At 36.6% G+C, this 26,155-nt stretch overlaps 1 protein-coding gene across 3 annotated transcripts in view; it reads left to right on the top strand.

The window, feature by feature from the left end:
* SLC39A10 (solute carrier family 39 member 10) overlaps window positions 1-26,142 on the top strand; it is a 104,819-nt gene extending 78,677 nt beyond the window's left edge. The window contains exons 4-10 of one of the 3 annotated variants that reach the window (XR_003436857.1): window positions 178-347; window positions 2,101-2,289; window positions 6,240-6,360; window positions 7,605-7,973; window positions 9,325-9,405; window positions 12,795-12,888; window positions 17,381-17,491. Coding sequence is in view for 2 of the 3 variants with exons in the window: in XM_027125378.1 (XP_026981179.1) it covers window positions 178-347; window positions 2,101-2,289; window positions 6,240-6,360; window positions 7,605-7,973; window positions 9,325-9,405; window positions 17,381-17,571; window positions 23,364-23,522 (1,280 nt within the window). In the remaining variant the exon portion in view is untranslated. Of the gene's footprint in view, window positions 1-177; window positions 348-2,100; window positions 2,290-6,239; window positions 6,361-7,604; window positions 7,974-9,324; window positions 9,406-12,794; window positions 12,889-17,380; window positions 17,572-23,363 lie in introns of those variants that run through there. The other 2 variants (XM_027125378.1, XM_027125381.1) reach the window with 2 other exon arrangements.
* The last annotated feature ends 13 nt before the right edge of the window (window positions 26,143-26,155 follow it).

Raw genomic sequence — 26,155 nt, 5'->3', positions numbered from 1 at the left:
TGTTTGTTTTGTTTGTTTTTAAACACAGTAGTGCCAAAATATAAAGTTTTCTTAAAAAGCATAGTCTAGGTAAGGTAATCAGTCTTCCATGACTCATTTATCCTATGTTTTTTCTTCTTTGGAGCTTTTTTGGTTTATATTGTCATACTAATGTTGACCATTACTTTCTTCCTACAGCGTGGATTTGTGGTATCATTTCTATCACTGTTATTAGCCTGCTTTCCTTGCTAGGAGTGATCTTGGTTCCCATCATTAACCAAGGATGCTTCAAATTTCTTCTCACATTCCTTGTTGCACTAGCTGTAGGAACAATGAGTGGAGATGCCCTTCTTCATCTACTGCCCCATGTAAGAAATCTTTTAAATCTTTTTAAGAAGTAAAAATATTTCAGCTAAAAGGATCCTTCATTTGCAAGCTGTAGCATACTAATCTAGTATTTCTGTTGTTTTATTTGCTTATAGGATGAAGTATTTTTTCCATTCGTACAGTTTTAAATTAAGCAATATTAAAATAGATTGAATCATTAGATTTTAAAACAACAACAAAAAACTGGTAGTGTCAGTTTTATCTTCACCTGTCACAGTGTATACATATCAAATCACCACAATGTACACTTTAACTCTCTTACAATTTTATGTCAGTTATACCTCAGTAAAACTGAAATTTAAAAAATGCTCTATTAGCAGTTCTGAAAGTGAATACTTGGACATCAATGAGTGTTTTATCTTTTTATCTTTATGGTACATCAAGAAAGCCATTAGAAGAAACGTATAGGGTTTTATGATGATTGTACACATAGCCAGTGCTCCACAGGCATCCTTATTTGAGCAGGAATAGGCAGACATACTCAGTTAACAATTTTAGGCATTTAGCTCTTTACCCATGGGGCCATTTATCTTTTCACCTGGTGTGCCACTTGTGTTCTTCCATTTGGGAACACTTCTAATGATATGATCATAAGCCCACACTCCTAGTACCTTTACCTTGCTTATTAACCTTTTAAAATCTGTCACCAGTTAAGAGTGTTTGAGCCAGTATTACTGTCTTTCCTTCAAATAAAAAAACAACAGGGCTTTTTTCATTTCCAAATGTAAAATTATAGGTTTGAATATTTTTTTATGTTCTCATCACCTCCCTTCAGGAGTATTTGGGAGACAGAATTGTATTTCTATGTTGTGTGCACCTCTTCTCGCCTTCTGCACTCGGGGTTGAGAATTCCAGGTCTAGTATCTAGAACAATGCATGGCATTGCCTTTAAAAAAAATTAATGTTAAGGCCGTGAATATGCATTTTTTGTTGTTGATTTATTATATATTATTTATTTATTTCTCCCTTATTGCAACCCTTTGCCTGCCCTTTCTACCAGCCACCAGGCATAGCAACAGTCTGTTTCAGAACTGGGCCTAATAAATTAGAACAGTTGAAGTGCGAACAATGTTTAAGTGCTATTTAACTTTTTTTTTTCTTAAGAAGTGTTAATTAAATGAAGCTATTACCTTTTGTAATGGTCATATCTTCTTTGAGAGGTTTAGAAACCTCTTCTGTTGACCACTAGCAAATAGGGAAGGAATACAAACAAATGTTACAAGGAGGGAAAATACTGAAGACCAGTTCTCTAACTCTTACATTCTCTTAAGATAAAGAATTAAAATACAGAAAATTAAACACATGTTTAAGTATATTCTTTTGCTCATGTTCAGCAGTATATGCAGACATAACATCTCATTACTTCTTTGAAATAATTTATAAAAGAAAAATATAATCAGCTTAAGAGAAGGTTAAATTACTGAATATTAAGGCATATATCTGGGACATGTTCACTTCAGTTTATGAAGGACCCACCATTACCTCTTATCTTACTGCTGGTTTGATTCTTTTACTGTAGGATGTATCTTAAACCTGATAGGCATTTGAGTTTTTGGTCTTTGTTTTAGAGTTACCATGAAATGTAGTACTTTCCAGGCCACTGAGGATAGCAAAATTAAATGGAAGACTACTTATATTCAATTGAGATAATAGGGGATATTTTTTCTGGAGATTATATTCTCAAAATAGCATTTAAATTACTTGTTTAGAAGTTTTTCTTATTCTTATTAACAGTCTCAGGGTGGACATGATCACAGTCATCAACATGCACATGGGCATGGACATTCTCATGGACACGAATCTAAGAAGTTTCTAGAAGAATATGATGCTGTATTGAAAGGACTTGTTGCTCTAGGAGGCATTTACTTACTATTTATCATTGAACATTGCATTAGAATGTTTAAGCACTACAAACAGCAAAGGGTAAGTGTTTTTTAATTGTTTATTTTATTTTCTGAGGTAAAACTCAAAAACCATTGTTTTTGGGCCTTATGTTTTTTCTTAATCATGGTGTTGGTGTGTATTAAATATCGTTTAATAGATTATCTTCAGAGGAAAAACTGACTTTGATCTTTGCCATTTTTTTGTCATTACGTTTGTTTTGGCATTTATAATCAAGATATAGGAGTCTCAGTTTCAGTTAATTTTGTGTTGCTTCTTATCTAATTGATTTAAATAGTCTGAAAAAAGTTATTGGCCAGTTTATTCTTACTAAAAATGCAAAAATGTATAAATAGAAGCAAATCTCATTGGTCTTCATAGATAATATTTTCAAGTATAGGGGGCTTTCATTGCCATATCTTTTAATGAAAATGTTTTTGCACAACACATTTCTTTACCAGAAATGCCTTGCCAATGGTGTAAGCACTAGAGGTATGAAGAATTTAGATTCAGGGGGCTTTGTAGGAAGAAAATATAATGAAATGAAGGAAATGGTGATTCATCTCAAGAGTGACAAACACTTCAGAGATGATGCTTGGATTATTGAACTGTCTTTCATGTCACATTTATTAGAATAAGATAAATACCTAAAAGAATTTTTTCCCCAAGAAAGTAAGTTCAGGTATTACCATTCACTGTGATTTACACTCCTCCCTGTTCACATTGGTTCACATCTGTCTCTAAGGCTCTGTCTTGAATACATCTCTCACTTAACATGTTTGTGATATTAATGCTGATTGTCTTCAGTATATTCTGTTTAAGTAAGGAAATCCAGAGGACACTTTTAGAAAGCTTTCCACAATAACGAGTTAGAAAATGTTTATATTTTGTTAGTTAACTACAAATATTCAGAAAAAAATTCTTCAAGAACACTGGATAGTCATTATCATAATATATACAGCCCACTCTTATGATAAAACTTTAATGCTGTTTTTATGGATATATTCTTGTTTGTGTATGTATGTGTTTTGTATATATCCCCTTGGGACAAAATATGGTATTCAGGGAGAGTGATTCTAGTTCTTGCCCAGCCACAAACTAGCTCTGAAACTATGACTCATTCATCATGATTACCAGTTGCTATCTAAATGCATGGGAAATAAATCCTACTTCTCATCTGTATTTTCATATCATATTCCAAGTAGTGTATTTAATTTTAATGGCCATATTTTAGTCGGGGCATCATATTTAATTGCTTCCAAAGGAGGGTTGATCAAGATGGTGCGCTCAGTGAAGTTTTATCTGAGGAATGCTCAAAGGAACTGGGAAGGATCAACTTAGAGGAACATGAAGGAGATCTAACAGCATTTGGTTTGGGAAGGGCCATGTGGAAGGTCATGTGGATAGGTGAAGAATTGACGGTGGTGGGAGGGATGCCAAGGTGAGATTGGCTGGAGGGAAATGAGTCAGTGAAGGAGATTAATTCAGAATAATTTAGAAGAGAGGTGCAGAGGGCTTGAATCATGGCATAAGGAATTGGAAAGAGAAGATGATTAAGAGAATTATTTAAATGAGGGGCTCAATAAGAAAACATTGATTAGATAAAGAATTTAAAGTCCATCTCTGTGAATACCAAATTTAGAACACAAATACAAATTGCAAAGTATATAAAGAAGTTTTGGAGTTACTGTGAAGCCCTAATTTTCTTCAATTGTGTGTACCTACTAACACTGAAGCAGCAAATATGAAGTATTGAATGTGTACAAAATATTAGGGACTGTATAATTTACAGATAAGTATAAAATGTAGTGCTTCAAGAGATAGTCCTTCAAAATAAAGTGGTTTTATATTTTTTATAATTTAACCTTGATCTCATTTTGAACCTAGACTTACTGGCAAAATTAAACACATTTATTTTTATAAAGTAAAGTAATATAGAAGAATAGAGTCCCTAAAATATGGCAGGCTTTGGGAAATTTGAAATTGTGGGAAGTAAAAAACTGAAAGTAACACCATTTGCAGAGGGGTACTCTAAATGCAATAGTGAGGAATTCATCAAGTACATCAAAGAAAGGAGTCTAGGGAGATAAATAAGTACACCTCCTTTATAATAAATAGGACAATAAGTAACTAAGATGAAAAAGTATATAGCATTTTTTGAAGAAAGGGAATTAGTGATACTTGAATAGAACAGACATTTGACCATCTGTATAGAAGAATTGGAAGGAAGCTTTCAGAACATAAGTTAAATAATACACCAGATGCCGACTAGTTCAGCAAGTTGCGGCTTTGAGGGTAATGATTTGGCAAGTTTTTAGGAAAATGGACAATCAGAACCAAAGCAATTAAACAAAATCCCAGCTGATGTTTTCCTTTCTATGTCTGTCTCATTGACTTTTGTACTGTTGTTTGCTCCTCCTTCCTCTTTTTTTTTTCTTCTTTAACTCATGTTAAAACTGCTGTTTCTTTTCTTCTCTTTAGGATGTCTCCATATTATTTTCTTTTGAACATTTTCTATTCCCCCAGTTTCTGTTTTCTATTGCTATGAAGCAGAACAACCCAAAAAATAGCTTGTAACAACTTATTAGTTCTTTTAATTTTGTCAGGAATTTAGGCAGGATTCAGCTGGGCAGTTCTTTTGCTCCACTTGACATCAGCTAGAGTGATTCACTCAAACTCTGCTAATCTGGGTTGGCTAGGGCAGTGCAGAGCTGGAAAGGTCCAAGAATGCCTCACTCTGTGTCTGCATCTTGGTACTCCTCCACATGGCCTCTCTTCAGAGTCTAGACTGAGCTTCTTCATAGAATAGTGGCCAGACTCCCTGAGCGAAAGCAAAAGGTGCCAGTCTTCTTTCAGACTAGGCCAGAACTGGCACAGCATCACTTCTATTGTATTCTGTTGGTCAAAGCAAGTCAAAAGGCCTGCTAAAATTTAGGGGCAAGGAATAGACTCCACCTCCTTATGGGTGGAGAAGAATGCTTACACAGGGAGGGAAGAAATTGATGATGGCCATCTTTGGAGACTCTGCTGCACATTCAACCAGCCACAAGAAGCCTACTTATGCAGCAGTTGGAAGACTTAAACATCTGAAACATAGCTCACAGCTTATAAGCAAAACCAACAAGGAAATGCTCTGCCAGTCAGTAAGGATCTTCCAGAGAACTTGATTTTTACTTTCATACTGTTCTAACATACTTGATTATTTGCTTTTTAAAATGAACATTGATTAAAAGTAGAAATTTAAGTTGGAAGAGTTGTTAGTGATAGACTGATGAGAAGAAACCAGACTATTAAGAGAGAATGTAGGAAAATCCAAACTTAAACAATGAATTACAATAATTAGGATTTATTAGTAGAGGACAGATTAAATGAGAGAAAACGTGTCTTGATTGCATAGCTGTTAAGTCAGTTACTGATAGGTCATTTTCATACATCACCTCATTTAATCCTTACAAGAATCTCATTTTCATATTATAGATGAGTATTTTTAGGTTTAATAAATTTAACAAACTTCTCTAAGTCTCATAGAGGTAAACTGTAAATTTAGGATTTTAAGTCAAGCTTGACTCTGTCTATTACGTCACATATGGGGAAAAGTGAGATTGTGTTAAACACAGAATGAAATTGAAAGGATTAAGCTTTTGTTTTTTGGAACTTCCCATTCCCACACACTATTAAATGAGAGCGATATTACATATATTTCACACATTTCATTCAGGTTGCATATAATAATACAGTACTATGTACCCTGTTCTTAACTTGAAAGTATGTGAATTGGACCTTTTAGTCGAGTATTCGAAAAAAAATAACATGCAAATTTAGTTGGATTTTTCATCTGGTAGACCCTTTGATTAACTTCTAAAAAATTTTTCTCACTCCTTTTCTAAATAATTTATAAAATTACCACCATTTATCCCCATAGATGTTAACAAGTGAATACTGTTGCTAATTGTGGCTGTAGATTCAATGCTAACACCAGATGTTTTTTTCAGGGGAAACAGAAATGGTTTATGAAGCAAAACACAGAAGAATCAGCTATTGGAAGGAAGCTTTCAGATCATAAGTTAAATAATACACCAGATGCTGACTGGCTTCAGCTCAAGCCTCTTGCCGGTAGACAATAGTTCTGACTAAAGAGAAACCTTTAAAAATTGAAACATTGCTTCTAAACTGTGCCTGAGTTGTTTGAAATTTCTTGTCTTTGTTGCTTCTCTAATACTAGTTTCTTTTATTTCCTTACATATATCTTAACTGATTTTGTTAGTGTTTTTGTTATTTTCAGTGTTACTTATACTGGAATGTGGGACCAATTAATTATATTACAGGGCAAGGAACACGTTGCACTTTTTACTTTACAGAAGAAAAAAATGAAATAAACAGAACGGCTTTGGATTAGTGTTTTATTTCTTGGTAATGCAAAAATCTCCATGCCCTCCATATGTGATTGTTTTCATGTGAGAAAAGGAGAATTGGTCTTTGTACTTAAAGGAGAGTGGTCCCTGTACTTAAAATCTCTGCTCATCCATTCATCTACTGTGTTTCATGATAGATGTAATGAGGTAGCTTACAATTTTCAGGGAAATAATATTTAAACATAATTTTTCCCCTTTGTGAACTTGTGTTTCCCCTGAGTGTACTAAGGATTTTCTGTAGAAAAGGGAGAGCCTAGATGCTAACTGTAGACTCTGCCCCAAAATACAATTTGGAAAGCATTAGAATCTTTGTCACATAATAAATAGCTTTTGTAAACTAGGTGAGAGGACAACCTTAACTAAAAAAAGAAAAAAGTATCAGTGTTATCACTTGTATGGGTTTTTGAGCTTCATTCTAGTAATGATCTAGAATTGATCTTGGTCAGATAGGTAGAGCACTAGAGGATGCAAGTGATTTAAATTTTGTCTTTGTTTTCTAAATGATAAGAGAAGGTTAGAGTGGGTAAACTTTGTTCTCTGAAAAATTATGGGCATATTTTGTTACCCTGTGAATGCTACAGTAACTTTCCACCCTTTTATTTTCATCAACTGTTGATGATGTGCGCCTTAAGTTTCACAATATCTTCATGCATGCCAATTTATTGCTATTTCAGTTCCCTGCAGTTCCCTGCTATTTCAGTTCCCTTCCATTTACTTCATCTGGTTCATCTTTTGGACTCTCAAAACCCCAGTTTGTTTTGTGTTTGTGCACATGTGTATTTACTTATTTATTAGTTTGATTTGTTTTTTTATATTATTTAGGAATTTTAAAGACATTCACTTAGTAAATGTTCATTACACTGCTATTTTGCCTGGGTTTAAATTAAGCAAATATGCATTCATTTACTTGCTGATAAAGCATATCCTTTGCCATTATAAATATAGGAACTGATGACTCGGTTGTTTCTGAAGATCGACTTAATGAAACTGAACTGACAGATTTAGAAGGCCAACAAGAATCCCCTCCTAAAAATTATCTTTGTATAGAAGAGGAGAAAATCATGGCCCATTCTCAGAGTGATGGATTACATGCCATTCATGAGCATGATCTCCATGCTGCTGCACATAACCACCATGACGAGAGTAAAACTGTGCTGAGGAAGCATAATCATCAGTGGCACCACAAACATTCTCATCATTCACACGGTCCCTGTCATTCCGGATCAGATCTGAAAGAAACAGGAATAGCTAATATCGCTTGGATGGTGATCATGGGGGATGGCATCCACAACTTCAGTGATGGGTTAGCAATTGGTAAGTAGGCTTGAAACTTGGGTTATAATTTGTTATTCTTTAAGACCATTTTCCTTCTTCCACTGTTTTAGTACTGTCTTGGAGCTTAACAAATATATTATTATATATTATTCCGTCATTTGGCTTTTCCAAAGGCTATGTTAGTGTTTTTGATAAGTTTACTTGGGGGCATAAAGGTATAATTTCAGTGGGTTTTTCTTTGAACATATAAACAAATTCCACAGTGTACTTCTTTGATACCTTGATTTCTTACTGAAGGCATAGTTACCATATTGAAGAAGCTACCTTAACATATTTTCAATACATTTATATGTCTCTGATTGAGAACAAATGAATTTCAATCTTGGGTTTAAAAATTCTTTTACATTTGAAAAAGTGAAGAAAAATTTTACAATAGTAAAAATCCATTATATCATATTCAAACATCATATTAGAATCTTGATAATATGTACTGATGTTACCAGTTTAGGAGAACATTAAATGTGATCAATACATAATTTTCTTTGAGATCCAGACTCTATTAAATAATCATTCAGAAGTAGGCCTTGGTTTCTTTCAAAAGAGACCATATTTTTGAAGCCACAGTGGCTGTCAGTGTTAAAGAGTAAAGAATTTTACTAGTAGAATCAGATGCATTTGTACCTCTGATTTCAGTATTCAGGACCATCAGACAAATAATAATTTATGCCATTTATGCTCTAGACCTAGAAAAGTTTGGATAAGGATACTAGGCATTTAAATATCTATAAATATTAGTATGCGAGAGCAAGTGCAATTATAGACTTATATGACTTAAGATTGAGGGTTTCACACTACCAGTCAGGGATTGAAACACTAAAAACTGTTACTACTCTGAAGCTATTAGTAAATTAGAAGGTTACACAAATAGAGAATTTAATTCAATAGGGAATGTTTCTTTCATTGAGTAGCTCTTTCTCTGGTTGTCACATACCTATTGCACTTCCACTCACTGTATGTTCAAAAGCTATAGTATGTGAGATTACTGAGTCACTCATACATTATGAAATTAATTTAGATAGGCAAAAGAGAATGCAGCTGTCATTATGAATGAAAATAGAAAAACAGGGCTTCCCTGGTGGCGCAGTGGTTGAGAGTCCGCCTGCCGATGCAGGGGACACGGGTTCGTGCCCCGGTCTGGGAAGATCCCACATGCCGCAGAGCGGCTGGGCCCGTGAGCCATGGCCGCTGAGCCTGCGCATCCGGAGCCTGTGCTCCGCAACGGGAGAGGCCACAACAGTGAGAGGCCCGCGTACGGCAAAAAAAAAAAGAAAAACAAAAGATCAGTAAATATCACTTGAATTTTTTCCTCCCCTCCACCCTCCCACCTCAGGAGCAGCTTTCAGTGCTGGACTGACGGGCGGAATCAGTACTTCTATAGCTGTCTTCTGTCATGAACTGCCACATGAATTAGGTAACATGACCTTAAAATTTTTACCAGATTTCATGAAATGTAAGACTTAATCTAAATGCATCTAAATTTTAGAGATGTTAAAGCATAAAAAATGGCTGATGGCAAGTATACAGTGTCATCATTCTCTTGTTTATTGTATAATTTTTGTTAACGTGCTTCTAAAAAATGTGTATTGTTTTATATGTATTTTTATTTTATGTAAACAATATTATGTTATAGCCCACTCTGTTTCTTATCTTATTTACTAATCATTACGTTTTTAAACTCCAAGCAGGTTACCATGAGTTAATCTAATATGTTGTTTCTGCCCAGTACTCAGAGGTGTACATTTACCACATTTTTACGTATTGAGCACCTAGTATTGGACACACCACCTGTTCTTTAATTTCCTGCCACCACAGATAATGGTGCATTGAACATTGGTAGACTTGGTGCTTAGAGACCCTTGTGAGAACATCTTTTGGGGTATATACCTGGGAACAGAATTGATGGGTCCTAAGATATGCATGCCTAAGAGTACCATATCACTATCCAGAGTAACTGAACTAGTGTCCTCTCTACCAGCAATAACTGAGAGTTCCTATGTTTCCACATCCCTGGTAACACTTGGCATTAACTTTCTAATTTTTGCCAATTTATAAGGTGTACAATGATATTTCTCTGTTGTTTTAGTGGGCATTTATTGATCTAGCAATGGTTTTTTAGTTTCTCTTCTTGTGTTTTGGTTTCCTTCTTCTATAAATTGAAAAATGGAAGAAAAAATGTGTACATTCACACAGAAAATATCTGAGGGATGTGAAGATGATGTTAATTTGAAAGAAAAAAATACATCTTTTCAGTATCCAAGGAATTTCTTCATGTGCCCTTTCTAATTTAAGATTTTTCTTGAATTTATCAGGCTGTGAGACATCTATCATATCATTTGACTGTCGTGATTGGCGGTACACTTATTTGCTCCCTTTGAATAGAATTAATTCATATAATTTTCTTAGAAAGTTACCAACTGCTCACATAAAGCAAAAAAATCTCTTAATGCTTATTTGGTGCTGATTCTTTAGGGCTTGATTCCTTATAGTTTTGTTTACCTTGTCAACCTTGGACATGCAGTCATATATCTTGCTTATGCCACATAATCCTTTACCCAGACCCTTCATTGTCTTTTGCTTGGGCAGTTTACATAGTGAACGTTTATATCTCTGGTTTCATTCTCTTCCAGCGTGTCTTTTATACCTATTGCCAGATATATCTTCTTGCCATGTGACTGTGTTATTATGTGACTTGCTTATTTAATCAAAATCTTTCAGTCCCCTTCCCTTATATATAAAGCAAAAGCTGAGATTCATTAGTTCTACTCTCAATGACCTTCACATCTGCTTCTACCTACCTTTCCCGCCTCACTCACTGTACTTGCCGTTTTCCACTTCACCCAAACACAGTTCACCAAACATGCACTCTGGGTGCCTGAACATGTTTCTCTGCTTATTCCCTCCTCCTAATTGGCTTGTCCTACTAGCTCTATCTAGTATAGCATGTTAAGAGTCTTTTTTCCTGTAACTTCAGTACAGTCCTCCGGTACCCCATGCCTCGGGATTACTATTTCCTCTAAACTTTATCACTTACTTTCTCTAGGTCCTTCTATTGGTGCTTAATGTATTTCCATTTTAGATGGAAATATAATAAGCCCCAAATAGATGTCCTGTTTCCTACAATGTAGGTTCTTTTGTGCAGATACTGTATCTCACACCCTTCTCTAACTACTTTCCTATGTTAGTAAGAGAATGATATGCCAAATACTTCCTTGCACTTCCATAGCAACACAAATCAAGACTTGTCAGTTTTTATATATGAGAAACATTGCCTAATAGTTTTAACCTTTCTTTTTTTTTTTTTTTGTCACACACACATCCACAGTATGCTAGGGAAACCTTCAACTTCCTTCCTACCCACCCACTACCCCCTAAAAGTAGTATGTCAGGCCACTTCATGATTAAGTGTGGTTATACTGAATTGCCCTTACCCCCCATGATCCACTTCAGCACAGAACTGGTAGCAGAGAGTTTGGAAATGAGGCATGGTTGCCTACCTGGCACTTACTCCTTTTTTTTTCCTATTGTTTCTTATTGAGGGAGTGACACACAACAATAGCCACATGTAAAACAAATGCAATACGTATCTTATTGGCTAGGTAAGTGCTTGCTTGGTACCCAGTGCAGAGCTCTGGTAAAAGCTTGAGCCAGGACACCTCAGTGAAATATTGAGACCCAAAATCTTTATTTGTTTTACCCCACAAACCAGAGATTAAGGTGTTACTGTTGCTGTGAAAGGAAATACCAATCCAGAGTATACATCTGCTTTGCCAGAAGGAGAGGAGTGAGACATTATGAGAATGTACATTTCCCCCAATGCCTTGTGCTAAATTGACATAAACTGCCCCATATTCTAGTTGCCTGGGCTCCTAGGGAAGAAAGATCATAAAGAAATAACTCAGCTTCCTCCTCTGGAGGTGACAGAAAAGGCTTCGGCTTTTTTATCCATCAACAAGGTGGAAGTGGTCTAAAGGAAGTTTTAAAAAATGCTCACGTGGGCTTCCCTGGTGGCGCAGTGGTTGAGAGTCTGCCTGCCGATGCAGGGGACCACAGGTTCGTGCCCCGGTCCGGGAGGATTCCCACATGCCGCAGAGCGGCTGGTCCCGTGGGCCATGGCCGCTGAGCCTGTGCTCCGCAACGGGAGAGGCCACAGCAGCGAGAGGCCCGCGTACCGCAAAAAAAAAAAAAAAAGCTCATGGAGCCTAATTTTTGCCTTTAAGGCATAGTAATGGAAGTACTTTGGTAAAATAGGGCCAGATATATGCCTCTGCTCTGATTAGATTATCTACTCTTACTCGCTTGGGGAGGAATAGAATATAGAGACAGACATAGAAGCTTCTTAGTCAGAATTCCCAGGCAAGGGAAAAATCAGTCCCTTGGAGGCTGAGATAGATGCATGGCAGGTGGATAGCGACAAGTCCTCTTCCCACTTAATAGGTTAAGGTGTTGGCAAAGCAACATAATACGTCACATTCCAGGATAATTTATTTAATATAAAACCTGTTTTGCCCTTGCTAAATTTTTTATTATGAATTCCTAAAACTAATCTGAGATTTCTATACTAAAGTCATACCCTAAGGGGGAAAACATGTGCAGTTGACCCTTGAACAACATGGGTTTGAACTGTACAGGTCAACTTATATGCAGATTTTTTCTATAGTAAATACTACAGTACTACATGATCTGCAGTTGGTCTTCACATGTGGAATTGAGGATATGGAGGGCTGACTGTAAGTTATATGCAGCTTTTCGACTGGGGCCCTGCGTTGTTCAGGGGTCACTTATGTTGAAATTACATTGTAGTACCTTGGAGATCCTGATCCGCAGTCCAGTCAGTAATTCCAAGATTTGATGTTCCTCTTCTGAACAGATTGCTGTTTCCCTAATGGTGTTCCAGGTAGGGTTTTTTTTTGTGTGTTTAGGAATGTGATATGAAAAACCATGTGTACTTTTAAACCTTAAAACAGTATAGGGAGGTTTACTCTGAGGTGTGCAGAAATTGAAACCATCTGAAGAAATAGAGAACCCATATCTCTCATTTCATGTTTGCTGCGGGGTGTGGTAATGGATGAAATTACCTGATTTATTACTACTCTTTCTTCTATTTTTGCCAAACTTGTATAGCTGAATTTAAGTAAGTTGCAATATTATTTTGTTGCATTCTCTCCACTTTTTTCCACCCTTTCAGTAAGGAGCTGTATTTGAAACATTTGAAAAATAATTTGTAAGAAAACCTGTATAAGAATGTATAAAGGGGAAGTGAGGTTGAGGATAATCCAGAAGGGCAGATGATCCAAACTCTCTTCTTGACATTGAGTAATGTTTCAACTTCAAGGAAATAACATTTTGATAAATAAATGTAGCTATGTTATTAAGACTTCGCTTAGAGAGGCTATCTGTAATGCTGTCCATTTTTTCCTTTCCTCTCATGTGTACTGAGTTAAATAGAAATTAAAAATAAGATACTCATAATGTGCTGAATTGTCCAGGAAAAATTGAACATTCACTGTTTAGATTTATACATTATGTATACATGCATTATTTAAGACAAAAAGAACCTTAAAATACTTTAAAAAATCTCAAGAGTTGATATTAACAGATACTGACATAATTATAACATTGGATCACATTAACAGCTTTGGCAAACACACCTCATTCTTTGTGCCAATGATATCCTTTGTCAGCAGAAAGGAAAGAATATTGACTTATCAAAAGATGAATAGATTTGCTTATTCAGTGTAAATTCCGACGTGGATATTCCTTTTGATTTATTTTTCAAATGTTTATACAGGTTCTTACTGAGAAGGGAAGGGTAGAAAAATATGCAGATAACTTTGAGGAATTATAACCTGAGATAGGACTAGGACAAAGATAGATTTTTAAATGAAATAATTCATCTTGATACAAGAACATCATATAAAAGTCATGTATATGCTAGCAATGAACAATTAGAAATTGAAATTTTTAAAAAGTACTGTTTTTGGGCTTCCCTGGTGGCGCAGTGGTTGAGAGTCCGCCTGCCGATGCAGGGGACACGGGTTCGTGCCCCAGTCCGGGAAGATCCCACATGCCGTGGAGCGGCTAGGCCCGTGAGCCATGGCCGCTGAGCCTGCGCGTCCGGAGCCTGCGCATCCGGAGCCTGTGCTCCGCAACGGGAGAGGCCACAACAGTGAGAGGCCCGCGCACCGCAAAAAAAAAAAAAAAAAGTACTGTTTACAGTAACACCAAAAAACACAAACTACTTTGGTTAAATCTAACAAAATTACATAGAATCTGTATGCTGAAAACTACAATTTGCCAACAAAAGAAATCAAAGGAAACCTAAATGAAGATCTATTATAGGTTTATGGACCAGAAGACTCAGTATTTTTAATATACTAATTCTCTATATAGATTCATTACATTCCCAGTTAAAATCCCAGCAGGCTTTTTTGGAGATAAATGAGTTTTTTCCAAAAATTTTTATGGAAAGGGAAAGGAATGGCCAGAAGAATTTTGAAAATGTACACCAAAGTTGAATTTAAGACTTATTGTAAATCCACAATAATCAAAACAATTTATATTGGTTACAGAATAGGCACATAAATCAGTGGAACAGTATAGAATCCAAGAAAAATGCAGAGGAAATTCCATGTAGAAAGAATAGTTTGTTCAACAAATGTTGCTGCCATAATTGGATGTCTACTTGCAAAAAAATCCTCCCGCCACAGACAAAAATTAACTCAAAATGGATCATTGATCTAAATGAAGAAAATTTAAATATAAAAGACTTTTAGAAGAAAACATAGGAGAAAATCTTTGTGTTTTTTGGATTAGGCAGGTTGTTCTTAGATACAATACCAAAAGCATGCTCCACTAAGGAAAAAAGTAAGAAAGTGGACTTCATAAAAAGTAAAAACTCTACACAAAAGACACTTAAACGAATGAAGAGACAAGCCACAGTCTGGGAATAAGTATTTGGAAAATATTTATCTGACAAAAAACTTAGGATTTTTAAAGAATAGGAAAACCAACAATTCAACAACAACAAAAAATGGGTAAAAGACTTGAACAGGCATTTCACTAAAGAAGTTATACCGATAACAGATAAACACATGAGAATTCAGGTACTGGATTTGTCATTGTGGGCTGAAAAGGGTGGGGAGCAACCAGAACTCTCATAAATTGCTGCCAGAAATCCCACTCCTACGTATCTACATGCAAGAGATGAAGACTTTTGTTGACACAAAAATCTATTTATGAATGTATATAGTGGCTTTATTCATAATTGCCCCAAATTGGAAACAACCTAAACGTCTTTAAGCTGCTGAATGGGTAAATAAGCTATTGTTCATCTTTGGGATATCACTTAGCAGTAAAAAGCAGTGGTTTTCTGATATAAATTGTAACATGGATGAATCTTACACACATCATGCTAAGTGAAAAAAGTGTAGACTCAAAGGACTACATACTGTATGATTCAATTTATATGATGTTCTGGGAAAGGCAAAACTGTAGGGACACAAAGCAGATCAATGATTGCCTAGGATTGAGGGGCCTGAGGAAATTTGCGGGGGCAGGGGCAGGTCATGATGAAATAGTTCTATAGTTTGATGACGGTTATGGTTACATGGTATGTACTTTTGTCAAACCTCATAGGACACAAGGTCAAAAAAGGGGGGAATTGTGTATGTAAGTTACACCTTAATTTTTTAAAGTATTAACTAAATAATTCATCTTGAATCTTGACTAGTTAATTCATGCTGTTTGGTTGTTATTCAGGGATGAAAGCAATCATCTTCCTACGCAGTAATGTCAGGGAAGGCATCAAAATTGATAGAGTTTTACCTGTGATATTTGGTTCATTGAGTATTCAGTAATGCTCCTTTTAAAATCCTATTTTGAAATTACAAAAGGAAACACTGTATTTTATAACCTAAAAGACACTTCTGTAGTCTCATTTTGTATTACCTAACTGCCTGCTTAATGAAATTGTCCCTTTAATACAACTGATGGGTGAATTATTAAAAATATGGTGAGGAAATTTGCAGAGGAAGAAGTTAGGGAACTGTTTCCTTAGAGGAGGCTGATGAAGAAAGGCCAGAGAAGCTTAAAACTCTAGGGGAGAGAAGAGGTAAAAGCTGACATTGAATCCAAGTCTCAGCAGGAGAATTAAGTATTTAGGATCAGAGGGAAAAGATGTAGGAAGAATAGTATTAGATGGAAAACTGGAGAATGGCAGTTTAGAAGCCATTGGTAGATAATCTCCTTAGGTGTATTATCTTAACTTTCCCAAATAATGTTGCAGGATGTAGTTTGTAGCAATTCATTGAAACACGGAAAATAATGCCTTGCACTGATTTCTTTGTTGTTAACTTCTGCTTCTCTGTTGTAAATGAGAACCTTGTAATGATAACTTAAAAAAAACCCAACCCAGATCATGTACTTCTAGTCATGTAAGATCCCTTCTTGAGGGAAAGAAACAAGCCCCTGCCCCCCACATCAGTATTGCATATACTGAATGTTCAGTAATTGATTGGACATTGGCATATTTAGTAACAAAAGTTTAAAAAAAATTGTTATAATTAGTAAAACTATTGCTTTTGACCCTTTAGCTTAAAGACTATTAGTTCTAGCAGCATTTTGCCCTTCTAGTAATGTCTCTCTAAACAATATTTAATCCTTTCTTTACCTAGTGTTCCAGCTTTAGATGAGTAAGAAAAGTCTCTTTATTCTTTTTTTACATTTTTACGATTTTCATAATTAAGATTTAATTTTTCTTTTGGAATAAATAAAACATAAACAGCATACAGAGTCTGTTACCTCTGTTCTTTCTTAGCCCATTTCCCTTTGAAAAAAGGGCAGAGATCAGAGCAGAGAGCTCTATTTGCTGCTCACAAAAAGAGCAGTGGTGAAGTTCTTTTTTTTCTCATGTTTTTCTTGTGTTTTTTAAAGTTTTCATTTCACGTTATCCAGTAAAATTGACCTTGCTTGTTGATGTACAGTTCTTTGAATTTTAACACGTATATAGATTTGTGTCAGTGCTGCCACCATCAAGGGTAACAGTTCCATCACCTCAACAAACCCCCTCATGCGATCCCTTTATAGTCACATCCCTTTTCTGTCCTTGCCCCTTGGTGACCACTGAGTGTTCTCCATCACTATAGGTTTATCTTTTTCAGAATATCATATAAATGGAATCATGTATAACCTTTCAGACTGTCTTTCAGCATCATGCCTTTGAGATTCACCCAAGTTTTTGCATGTATTAAGGTTTAAGTAAAAAGTGAAATTTCATTATAAAGCTCTATCTTTTTTATGTCATTCTTAATTTTGTTTTTATTGGAGTTTTCCTGAATTTGTGTGTAAAATCCTGTGGTTTTAAAACTCACATTATGTCTTAACTGCAGGTGATTTTGCAGTTCTTCTTAAAGCAGGCATGACTGTAAAGCAAGCAATTGTATACAACCTCCTCTCTGCCATGATGGCTTACGTAGGCATGCTCATAGGCACAGCTGTTGGTCAGTATGCCAATAACATCACACTCTGGATCTTTGCCATCACTGCAGGCATGTTCCTCTACGTAGCCTTGGTGGATATGGTAAGACGGCTTATTTTATATTTTTGTTGTTACACTAAATCTGTAAATAGAATGCAACTTCCAAAAATGGAAGAAATCTGGATGTAGTTTGAAAGACTAATAAATATAACCCATTTTAAAGACATGTGATATCTTAAATAAAGAAAAGACATTTAGGGCTTCCCTGGTGGCGCAGTGCTTGAGAGTCCACCTGCCGATGCAGGGGACACGGGTTCGTGCCCCGGTCCGGGAAGATCCCACATGCCGCGGAGCGGCTGGGCCCGTGAGCCATAGCCGCTGAGCCTGCGCGTCCAGAGCCTGTGCTCCGCAGCGGGAGAGGCCGCAACAGTGAGAGGCCCGCGTACCACGCACACACACACACAAAGATAAAATTACAGAATTATTATACTACTTTGAAGGTTTTGTAATATTGGGGTGTAGATCTTTTTTGTTGTTAACAAAGTAATTCTTCGAGCTTGCTTTATAGCAAACAAGAAGGAAAGACTATACCTCCTTAGGCAAGCCAGTCTTCTGCAGGAAATGATGTATATTCCAAGGGATTTATGTAATTTCCCTTATTTCTAACTTCAGTTTAAAGTTAATAAATCTAAACACTAACAATTAATTTTACTTTAATATCCTAAATACGTTAGGCAGTGCGTTTGCAGAACTAACAATTTGGTTACTTTCTGTTTTTAACTAGATATTGTATTCACTTTTCTTTCTGGTGGGATCTGTTAGATAGTCTCATATCAAATTATATAACCTAAATTTTTAATGACTATTTATTATAGAAAGTTTAGAAAATAAGAAAAAATAAAAATTATTTATATTTTGTACCTAGAGGCAGCCATTTTCCCCCCCCTCCGTAGGCCTCTAATACCTCATTTATTGTCCTCACGCTCAGCTGATGACCTTGCTTCCTATTTCATGTAGAACAGCGAAGCCACCAAGACCAGCTCCAACCAGCTCTCATCACCATTTCTACTCATTTCCCTGTATCGATGCCTGTTTAACGTCGTTCTTTTTACTATGAAGAAATGTTTATGTTCCTAGCTAGAGCCAGCTCCTTCAAACTTTTCCCTAGACCTTATCTATCCCCTCTCTCACTAACTCCCTTAAATTTCCCCCTCTTTTTCCTGCATCATTTGTTTTTCCCTCTCTGCTGGATCATTTCTGTCATCGTATAAACCTCGTTACTTTTCCCATCTTAAAACGGTAGGGGAAAAGGATCTTTTTAAAATCCAGTTTCAGTTTTAGCTACCACCCTATTTATTACTCTCCTTCCCTGTTACAGCAAATCACCCGTTCTTGTTTTTTAATTCTCCTCTCTCATGAGTCTAGCTCATCAGGTTTTCTCCCTGACCGCTCTGCCATGTTACTTTGTCACATCTACCATTGACCACGACATTATTGCTCAGTCCACTGGTCACTTACCCTGCCCGTCTCCATTTCCCTTGTCCTAACAGCAGCATTTGGCTGTTGACCATTCTCTTCTCTTTGGGATGCCTCCAGGTCCGTTGGCTTCTCTACCACCACCACTTCCTGGCTTCCCACCTTTCTAGCTTTCTTAGTCTTTTGCTGGATCTTCTTCTCTTCCCTTACCCCTGAATGTTGGTGAAAGGCCTCTAAGTAATCTTATCTAGTCTCATGGCTTTAAATATTTATTGGCTGATAATTCCTAAGTTCACATCTTTAGCCCAGGCCTTTTCCTTAACTCCAGATTAGCCTGCCTACCTGCTTACCTGAATATCTAAAAGGTGTTGCCTACTTAATATGTTCAGAAACTAGCTCTTGATATTTGCCAACCCTGCTCCTTGCACCAGCACCACCTATAGAATCCCACATCTATTAATAATAACTTTATTCTTCCGGTTGTGCAGATCAAAACCCTGAGTATCATTCTTTGACTCCCCTCTTTCTGTCCTTCCCACATCTGCTGAGGGCTCCCATCTCCTCATCACCTCCACTGCACTCTCACTTCAGCCACCATCATCTTTCTCTTTCTAACTGTTCTCCCTGCTTCTGCCCTTGCCCTGTCCACCACACTCTGTATCTACAACGCACCTTGGGAGATTTGTGTGTGTGTGATCCTTGTAAGATTAGATCATGTCACTTGTGAGCTTCAGATCCCTCCATGGTTTTCCATCTCATTCAGAGTAGAAGCACAAAGTTCTTCTTTTGACCTTCAGGGTTTTTAATCCTCCTGAGCATTTCTTCTCCCTTTCCATCCCTAACTTTCCTAACCTTACCTCACCTCCTCTCCGGCTCCTCTACGAGGCACACTGTGCCTCAGGCCCTGGTTCCTGCTGGTCACTCCTGTGGGATGTCTTGCAGACATTCTCCTGGCTAGCTCCCTCACTTCTTGAGGCATCCTATCTAATATTTCAGTCTCTGCACCAACATTTCACATCCTCTATTCCTACTTTACTTTTTGTTCCTTTGCACTTGTATCTCAATCTACTAATAACACATTAAACATTTATTGAGCTCATTGTGTGTCCCACTATGATATCAGTTCTGGGAAGGCAGGCGTTTTTGTCATATTTCATTTACTGCTGGAGATGCAGTTCATAATTAGTTGAATAAAGAATGAATGAGCTAATTCTTACATTAGAGAGCTAAAAGTTTAAAAAGAACCAGAGAGTCATTACAGTAAGGATTTACATTCTAATGAAGAAGAAAAGCAGCCATTAATTATAATTCTTTGGATACGTGTTATGATAGAGTGGTGCAACATGTTTGTGGAACTACAGAGGGAGGCTGGCTAAAAAATTGGGTAATAAAATTAGGGAAGTTTTTCTGGAATAGGAAATTTGAGCCAAGTCTTAAAGAAGGTAAAAGAGTTTATCGGAAGCAAGAGGAAAGGGCATATAAGAAAACAGAATAATAAACAGCATCATTCTTTGACCAGTGAGTCTACTCCTGGGACTGTATTCTGAGGAAATAAAGTAAAATGATTACTGCTAATAAAACAAGCAAGCAAATAAATAAAAATAAAACCATATGAAAATGTTCTTTGCAGAGTAGTTATAATGTCACAATTGGAAACACCTAAATATTCTAGAAGACAGGGACAAACTATCCACATGTATTTTAGGGTTCATTTAGGAAATAGATAATATATCTACAGTGTCATTAATTAGGTAGTTGGTGATCGGATCATGAGTCACACAACATGCCATGTTAAAAAGATTAGAGCTTATCTTGTAAATTTTGGGGGACCATTAAAAGGTTTAAGCAACAATGACATCTCATTTTTATTTTACAAAGACCACTTTGGCCATAAGGGGGAAGTTTTTATTGATGTAGAGTCATTCAGTAAGATAGCAACAGTACCAGAAGTTTTAGTACCTTTAGGATACCCAGTTGGAAGCATCTGGTTTTTAGGGGGCTTTGGATAGCACCTGTTTATCAACCAATCTGGAGCATTGTTGCATGTTAACTGTGGTCATAGAGGTAGGTACTGGCTGGCTCTTAGCTGTGGTTATGACAGACAACATTGGTGTTGGCATTCAGGATAGAATTGAAGCACTGTGGTGCCTCTTCTTGTTGGTATGTGCACATATCTAGAGGGGATATTTCTGTGAAACATACAATGTTTATGCTTAAATATTAAGGGAAGTTAGAACTGAAAGTTTTTGTAACTATAAAAACTTGGGGAAAAACGTAATAAAATAGTCTTCTTACTAAAACCATAGGTAGGAACTGGCCAGTTTTAGTCTTAATCCAGGGGTTGGCAAGGGACAGATAGTAAATATTTAAGCTTGTGGACCATATAGTCTCTGTCACAATTATTCAGCTTTGACATTTGTAATGGTCTCTGTCACAACTACTTAATTCTGCTGGATAAGAACAGTAACCTCCATTAGCGTACACTACTGCCGTAGACTTCTAAACAGAATAGATGACCAGCATGAAGTACTTCTTAAATAGGACCCTCAGGTGATTGTTAAATATACTGTAGCACTGTCAGAGCATGGAAGTTGGATTAATTGTACTCATTATTTAATAATGATTAAGGACGTTTCTTCCTAGGCAGGCGTTATGTACTTAACGCTACATTTCTCCTCCCTAAACCCCAAAGCACCAAGATATTGTTTGGAGTAAAGCTTAGTGTCCAATAGAGAGTAGCATATCAATGTCATCTTTCTGTAGATATTCACTGCAAACTTGAAAAAAAACAGAAAAGTGAACATGAAAATTGGAAATAGTTCTTTTGCAATTTTGATTAGGTTTGGGTGGGAAGAATTTATGCTTATAATCACATACATTCCATCTTCAGCAAATCTCATTTCTGTAGACACGTTAAAGATTTAAGTTTTATACTTTGAACTATGGATTTATTTTAAAATTTTTTTTAAATTTATATTTTGTCTGTGTTGGGTCTTCATTGCTGTGCGCGGGCTTTCTCTGGTTGTGGCGAGTGGGGGCTACTCTTCGTTGCAGTGCGTGGGCTTCTCATTGCAGTGGCTTCTCTTGTTGCAGAGCATGGGCTTTAGGCGCATGGGCTTCAGTAGTTGCAGTATGTGGGCTTCAGTAGTGGCTCGCGGGCTCTAGAGCGCAGGCTCAGTAGTTGTAGCGCACAGGCTTAGTTGTTCCACGGCACGTGGGATCTTCCCGGACCAGGGATCGAACCCATGTTCCCTGCATTGGTAGGCGGATTCTTAACCACTGCGCCACCATGGAAGTCCCTGAACTATGTCTTTTTTTTTTTTTTTTTTTTAATAAATTTTATTTAGTTATTTTCGGCTGGATTGGGTCTTCGTTGCTTGCAGGTCTTCTCTAGTTGCGGCGAGCGGGGGCTATTCTTCGTTGCAGTGCGCGGACTTCTCATTGTGGTAGCTTCTCTTTGTTGAGGAGCACAGGCCCTAGGCGTGCGGGCTTCACTTGTTGTGGCATGCAGGCTCAGTAGTTGTAGCTAGCGGGCTCTAGAGCACAGGCTCAGTAGTTGTGGCACACGGGCTTAGTTGCTCCGCAGCATGTGGGATCTTCCCGGACGAGGGCTCAAACCCGTGTCCCCTGCATTGGCAGGCAGATTCTTAACCACTGCACCACCAGGGAAGTCCCTGGATTATTTTTAAATGTAATATATGCTTGTGCTTTAGAAGTTGAGTTGTACTTTTCAATGCACTGTGCCTTTAAAGATATTGGAAACTTTAAAATTTTAAAAATTTTATCACTTACGAGAATAGAGTACACTGTGATGGCAGTGTGCTTAACTTGGTAGTTCTGCTGTGTAGCCTTGATATACTATTTTCTGTGTCTGTTGTCGGAAGGAAAATAATGGCTTTTAAGGGCATAGAGATACCAATTTTGGAATTGTCTGTTAATGTGTACCCTTGATGAAATGTGCAGTTGGAAATGAGAATTTTAGATGGAAAAGGGTGAAGAAATGATACAATTTTGAATGAACTATCCCCCAAAGGAATCTTACTTTCTCAGTGAGCTTAAGACAGATCAGTAAATGTGGGAATTGTGGTGTTTTCTGAGAGTCTTATTTGCAACAGTGACTTGTCTTATACTTTAGCATAAATGTCAGTGGACAGTAACTTTAAAAAAGTGACTAGTACATATATTATGTGCATTTGTTGGGGGATGAGGAGGGTACAGATACAGTGTTTACTTAGTACACAGCTAGAGCATAAAATTTCTTAGTGTTTGACTAAAATATGTGTTATGGTTAACATTGTTTCAATAAAATAGTTATTAGTAGTTGTGCCTTAGTCACTAGTTTTCTTGAGTAGGAAAATGTAAAAAAAAAAAAAAAATGAGCAAAATATTATACAAAATTGCTTTAAAATATTTTTTAGCTTCCAGAAATGTTGCATGGTGATGGTGACAATGAAGAACATGGCTTCTGTCCAGTGGGGCAATTCATTCTTCAGAATTTAGGATTGCTGTTTGGATTTGCCATCATGCTGGTAATTGCCCTCTATGAAGACAAAATTGTGTTTGACCTCCAGTTTTGACCATTCCCAGCAATCACTGCTGATTACAAGAATGTTACCATGCAGCTTTGCATCTGTTCCTTGTACTGTAAGCACATTGCTCAAAGAAAAGTCAGTGGCTTGCACTACTTACAAGTTCACAGATTTGAGCCTGACCACAAAGACCGGTGCTCAGTACTGTTTTCCCTGCATGAAGGGGTCTTTTAGAAATATAAAGCTTGTGATAAAGAAAGGAGAAAACGGGACTCTGTGAACCGATGTTGATATAGGTTTGATTAAGACTTTTTAAAAAAATAATCATATAAAACACTAAAGTAGTCTCTTTATTAGTAGAAACTTCTGTGGCTATGCAGAAATAGAAATTGAACCAAAAAAAAATCCCTTAAACTTTAAAAATATTTTAAATGGACTTTGGGAAGACTTTTCTTTGTGCTAAAAATGAATTGTATTGTCCTTTAATTCAGCTCCATGTATACATGTGGTAATAGGGATCAACTTGACACAGCTTTGAATCTGCAGAAAGTAGACTATAGCACCTAGAAGAAAGCTCAGGCTGCATTAGAATATGGATTTAGCATTGGGAAAAGCCCTTATTCTTGAATCTAGAGTTACTATTTTTGTATATATTTGCATAGGATTTAAACTTGCAGCCTAAACTACTGAAATTTGTGATTGATTGTACATTTGTGTGAGCTTCAGTTTAATGAAAGATTCATAATGGTTCTTTTATTAATATTATACTTGGTGTTTGGGTTTGTTTGTTTGTTTTAAACTTTTGTTTTTGTCTTGGGTTTTTTGGTGGGGGTAAGGGGTTGGAGCATGTGGTAAAATGTTTTTTCCTTAAAATTGTAACCCTTTAGAAAATGTGAAATGAAGAACCCAAACATGGTCTAAATATTCAGATTTCCTTTAGTTATTTGGGAAATTTAAGTTTTAAATGCACGTAGTGCTCTACCAGTTTGGCATTGGAACCTAGAGCACATGCGCTGGCTGGAGGTAACGTTGTAAGGCGGCAAGTTTACCGTGTCCATAATCTGTACGTGGAGTGTCAAAACGGATATGAGGATGATCTCCATTGATGCCATGGCTCTCATGGCACCAGGTAACTTGGAAGATGCATTTAAGTTCAGTAACTCAGCTGAAATCACATGATCATTTTGTGCCAAGATATGCTGTTGGTGCCTGATAGGAATTAGTCTCTTTTTTTTAGGTACCCTGTTCTCCTGCCATAAATTGTGAATGATTTGTGAGAAATGCAAGCCATGTTTATCCTGAATTTTGACCTAATAATTTGTAGTATTAATCATATGCATGTAGCTCTCTGTGTGCCACATGGTCTTCATTTATGCCAGGTAAACTGTATTTGAACTACGTGCAGGCAGCTTTGTTTTAATCTGCTTGGCTACCTGTGTGGCTGCTTTAAAAATCTTATTGTTCAGATATTTAAGAGCCAAACTCGTTCCATTCCATTTGAAATGTATTCATTTAGTCCTCCTCCTTTCCCCAGTTCCTTTCCTCTTACTCCGTGAACTTTAAAACAAAAAACAAAACTGAAAGCAGCACATGCATTCAGGTATTAAGAGTGTTGCCAGTATTTCTTCTTTATGCGGTAAAGCAAGGGAGCTTATTAGATGTTATTTCCTTAATTTATGCCTGAATTTGAAAAATTATTTCTGGCTTTCTCCATGGCCTCCTGTGACAAGTAGGAGTTTTATACGTAGATCACTTTCAGCACTGGGCACTGAATTAGGACAGTCCTCATCTCATTGCTTGGCCCCTCAAGCAACCTAGCTCAAAGGTGCTGATATTTTATTTAGTACTGCCAACTTGAAGTAATTCAAATATCTTGCTTTCTGAACCAAGATATATTTATAGTTCATTTTGGGGTTTTTAATGCCCAAGGAGGATTCTGCATTCCAGCATTAAGTCTGCTTATTTTTAAAACTTTTATGAAAAGCAACAGCTGGAATATACTCCCAGACTTAAAAAGAAATACCTGATTTAAAGCAAATAGGTTATGCTGAAGTATATCAAAGTTTTATATCCTCTCAAAACCGCTATTATCTTTATTTGCTAGATTTCTTTAAACTTTTAAGAGGGCTGTAACAGTTGCTGCTAGTGTTTTGTTTAGGGTTCCACCAGTATTTAGTTTTCACATCATCCTAATGTATAGTTTCAAGTCTTACTAGACAATCTGAATTCCACTACATTTCTCTTTGGCTCCAACATTCCCTTTAGCTTGACCAGTCTAATTTAACATGTGTTTGTTGGAGGTCATTAATGTTACTTGTACAATGCTGTCACTGTGTGACATCCATATGAATTTTGGTGTATATCACATTGCATTCAATCAGCTGTGATTATGCTTAGAAATACTATAGTAAGTAGATGCAGTGTGAATTTATTCCATTAACAGTAAGTCAGTGGCTTAAATGTGATTATGGTCCTGCAAGGTGATACTTGCTAAAATATCTAAACTTTTTTTTTTCTTGTAACTGAATCATTTTTTAAAAATTTATAAAGCTGGAAATGATCAAATGCTGTTTTTTTTTTTCATTGTCAACAGTGGTGTGTCATTTTATGTATGTTCCTAATGCTTATGGAACGCTCCCAAAATAAAGTTATTCAAAAAGAGCAAATATACCAGTGTGTTT

The sequence above is a fragment of the Aethalodelphis obliquidens genome, unplaced genomic scaffold (genome assembly GCF_003676395.1).
Source record: "Aethalodelphis obliquidens isolate GAN/ISIS:26980383/991018 unplaced genomic scaffold, ASM367639v1 scaffold2, whole genome shotgun sequence".
Taxonomy (NCBI): Eukaryota; Metazoa; Chordata; class Mammalia; order Artiodactyla; family Delphinidae; genus Aethalodelphis; species Aethalodelphis obliquidens.
This window is presented reverse-complemented; position numbering and strand designations above follow the sequence as displayed.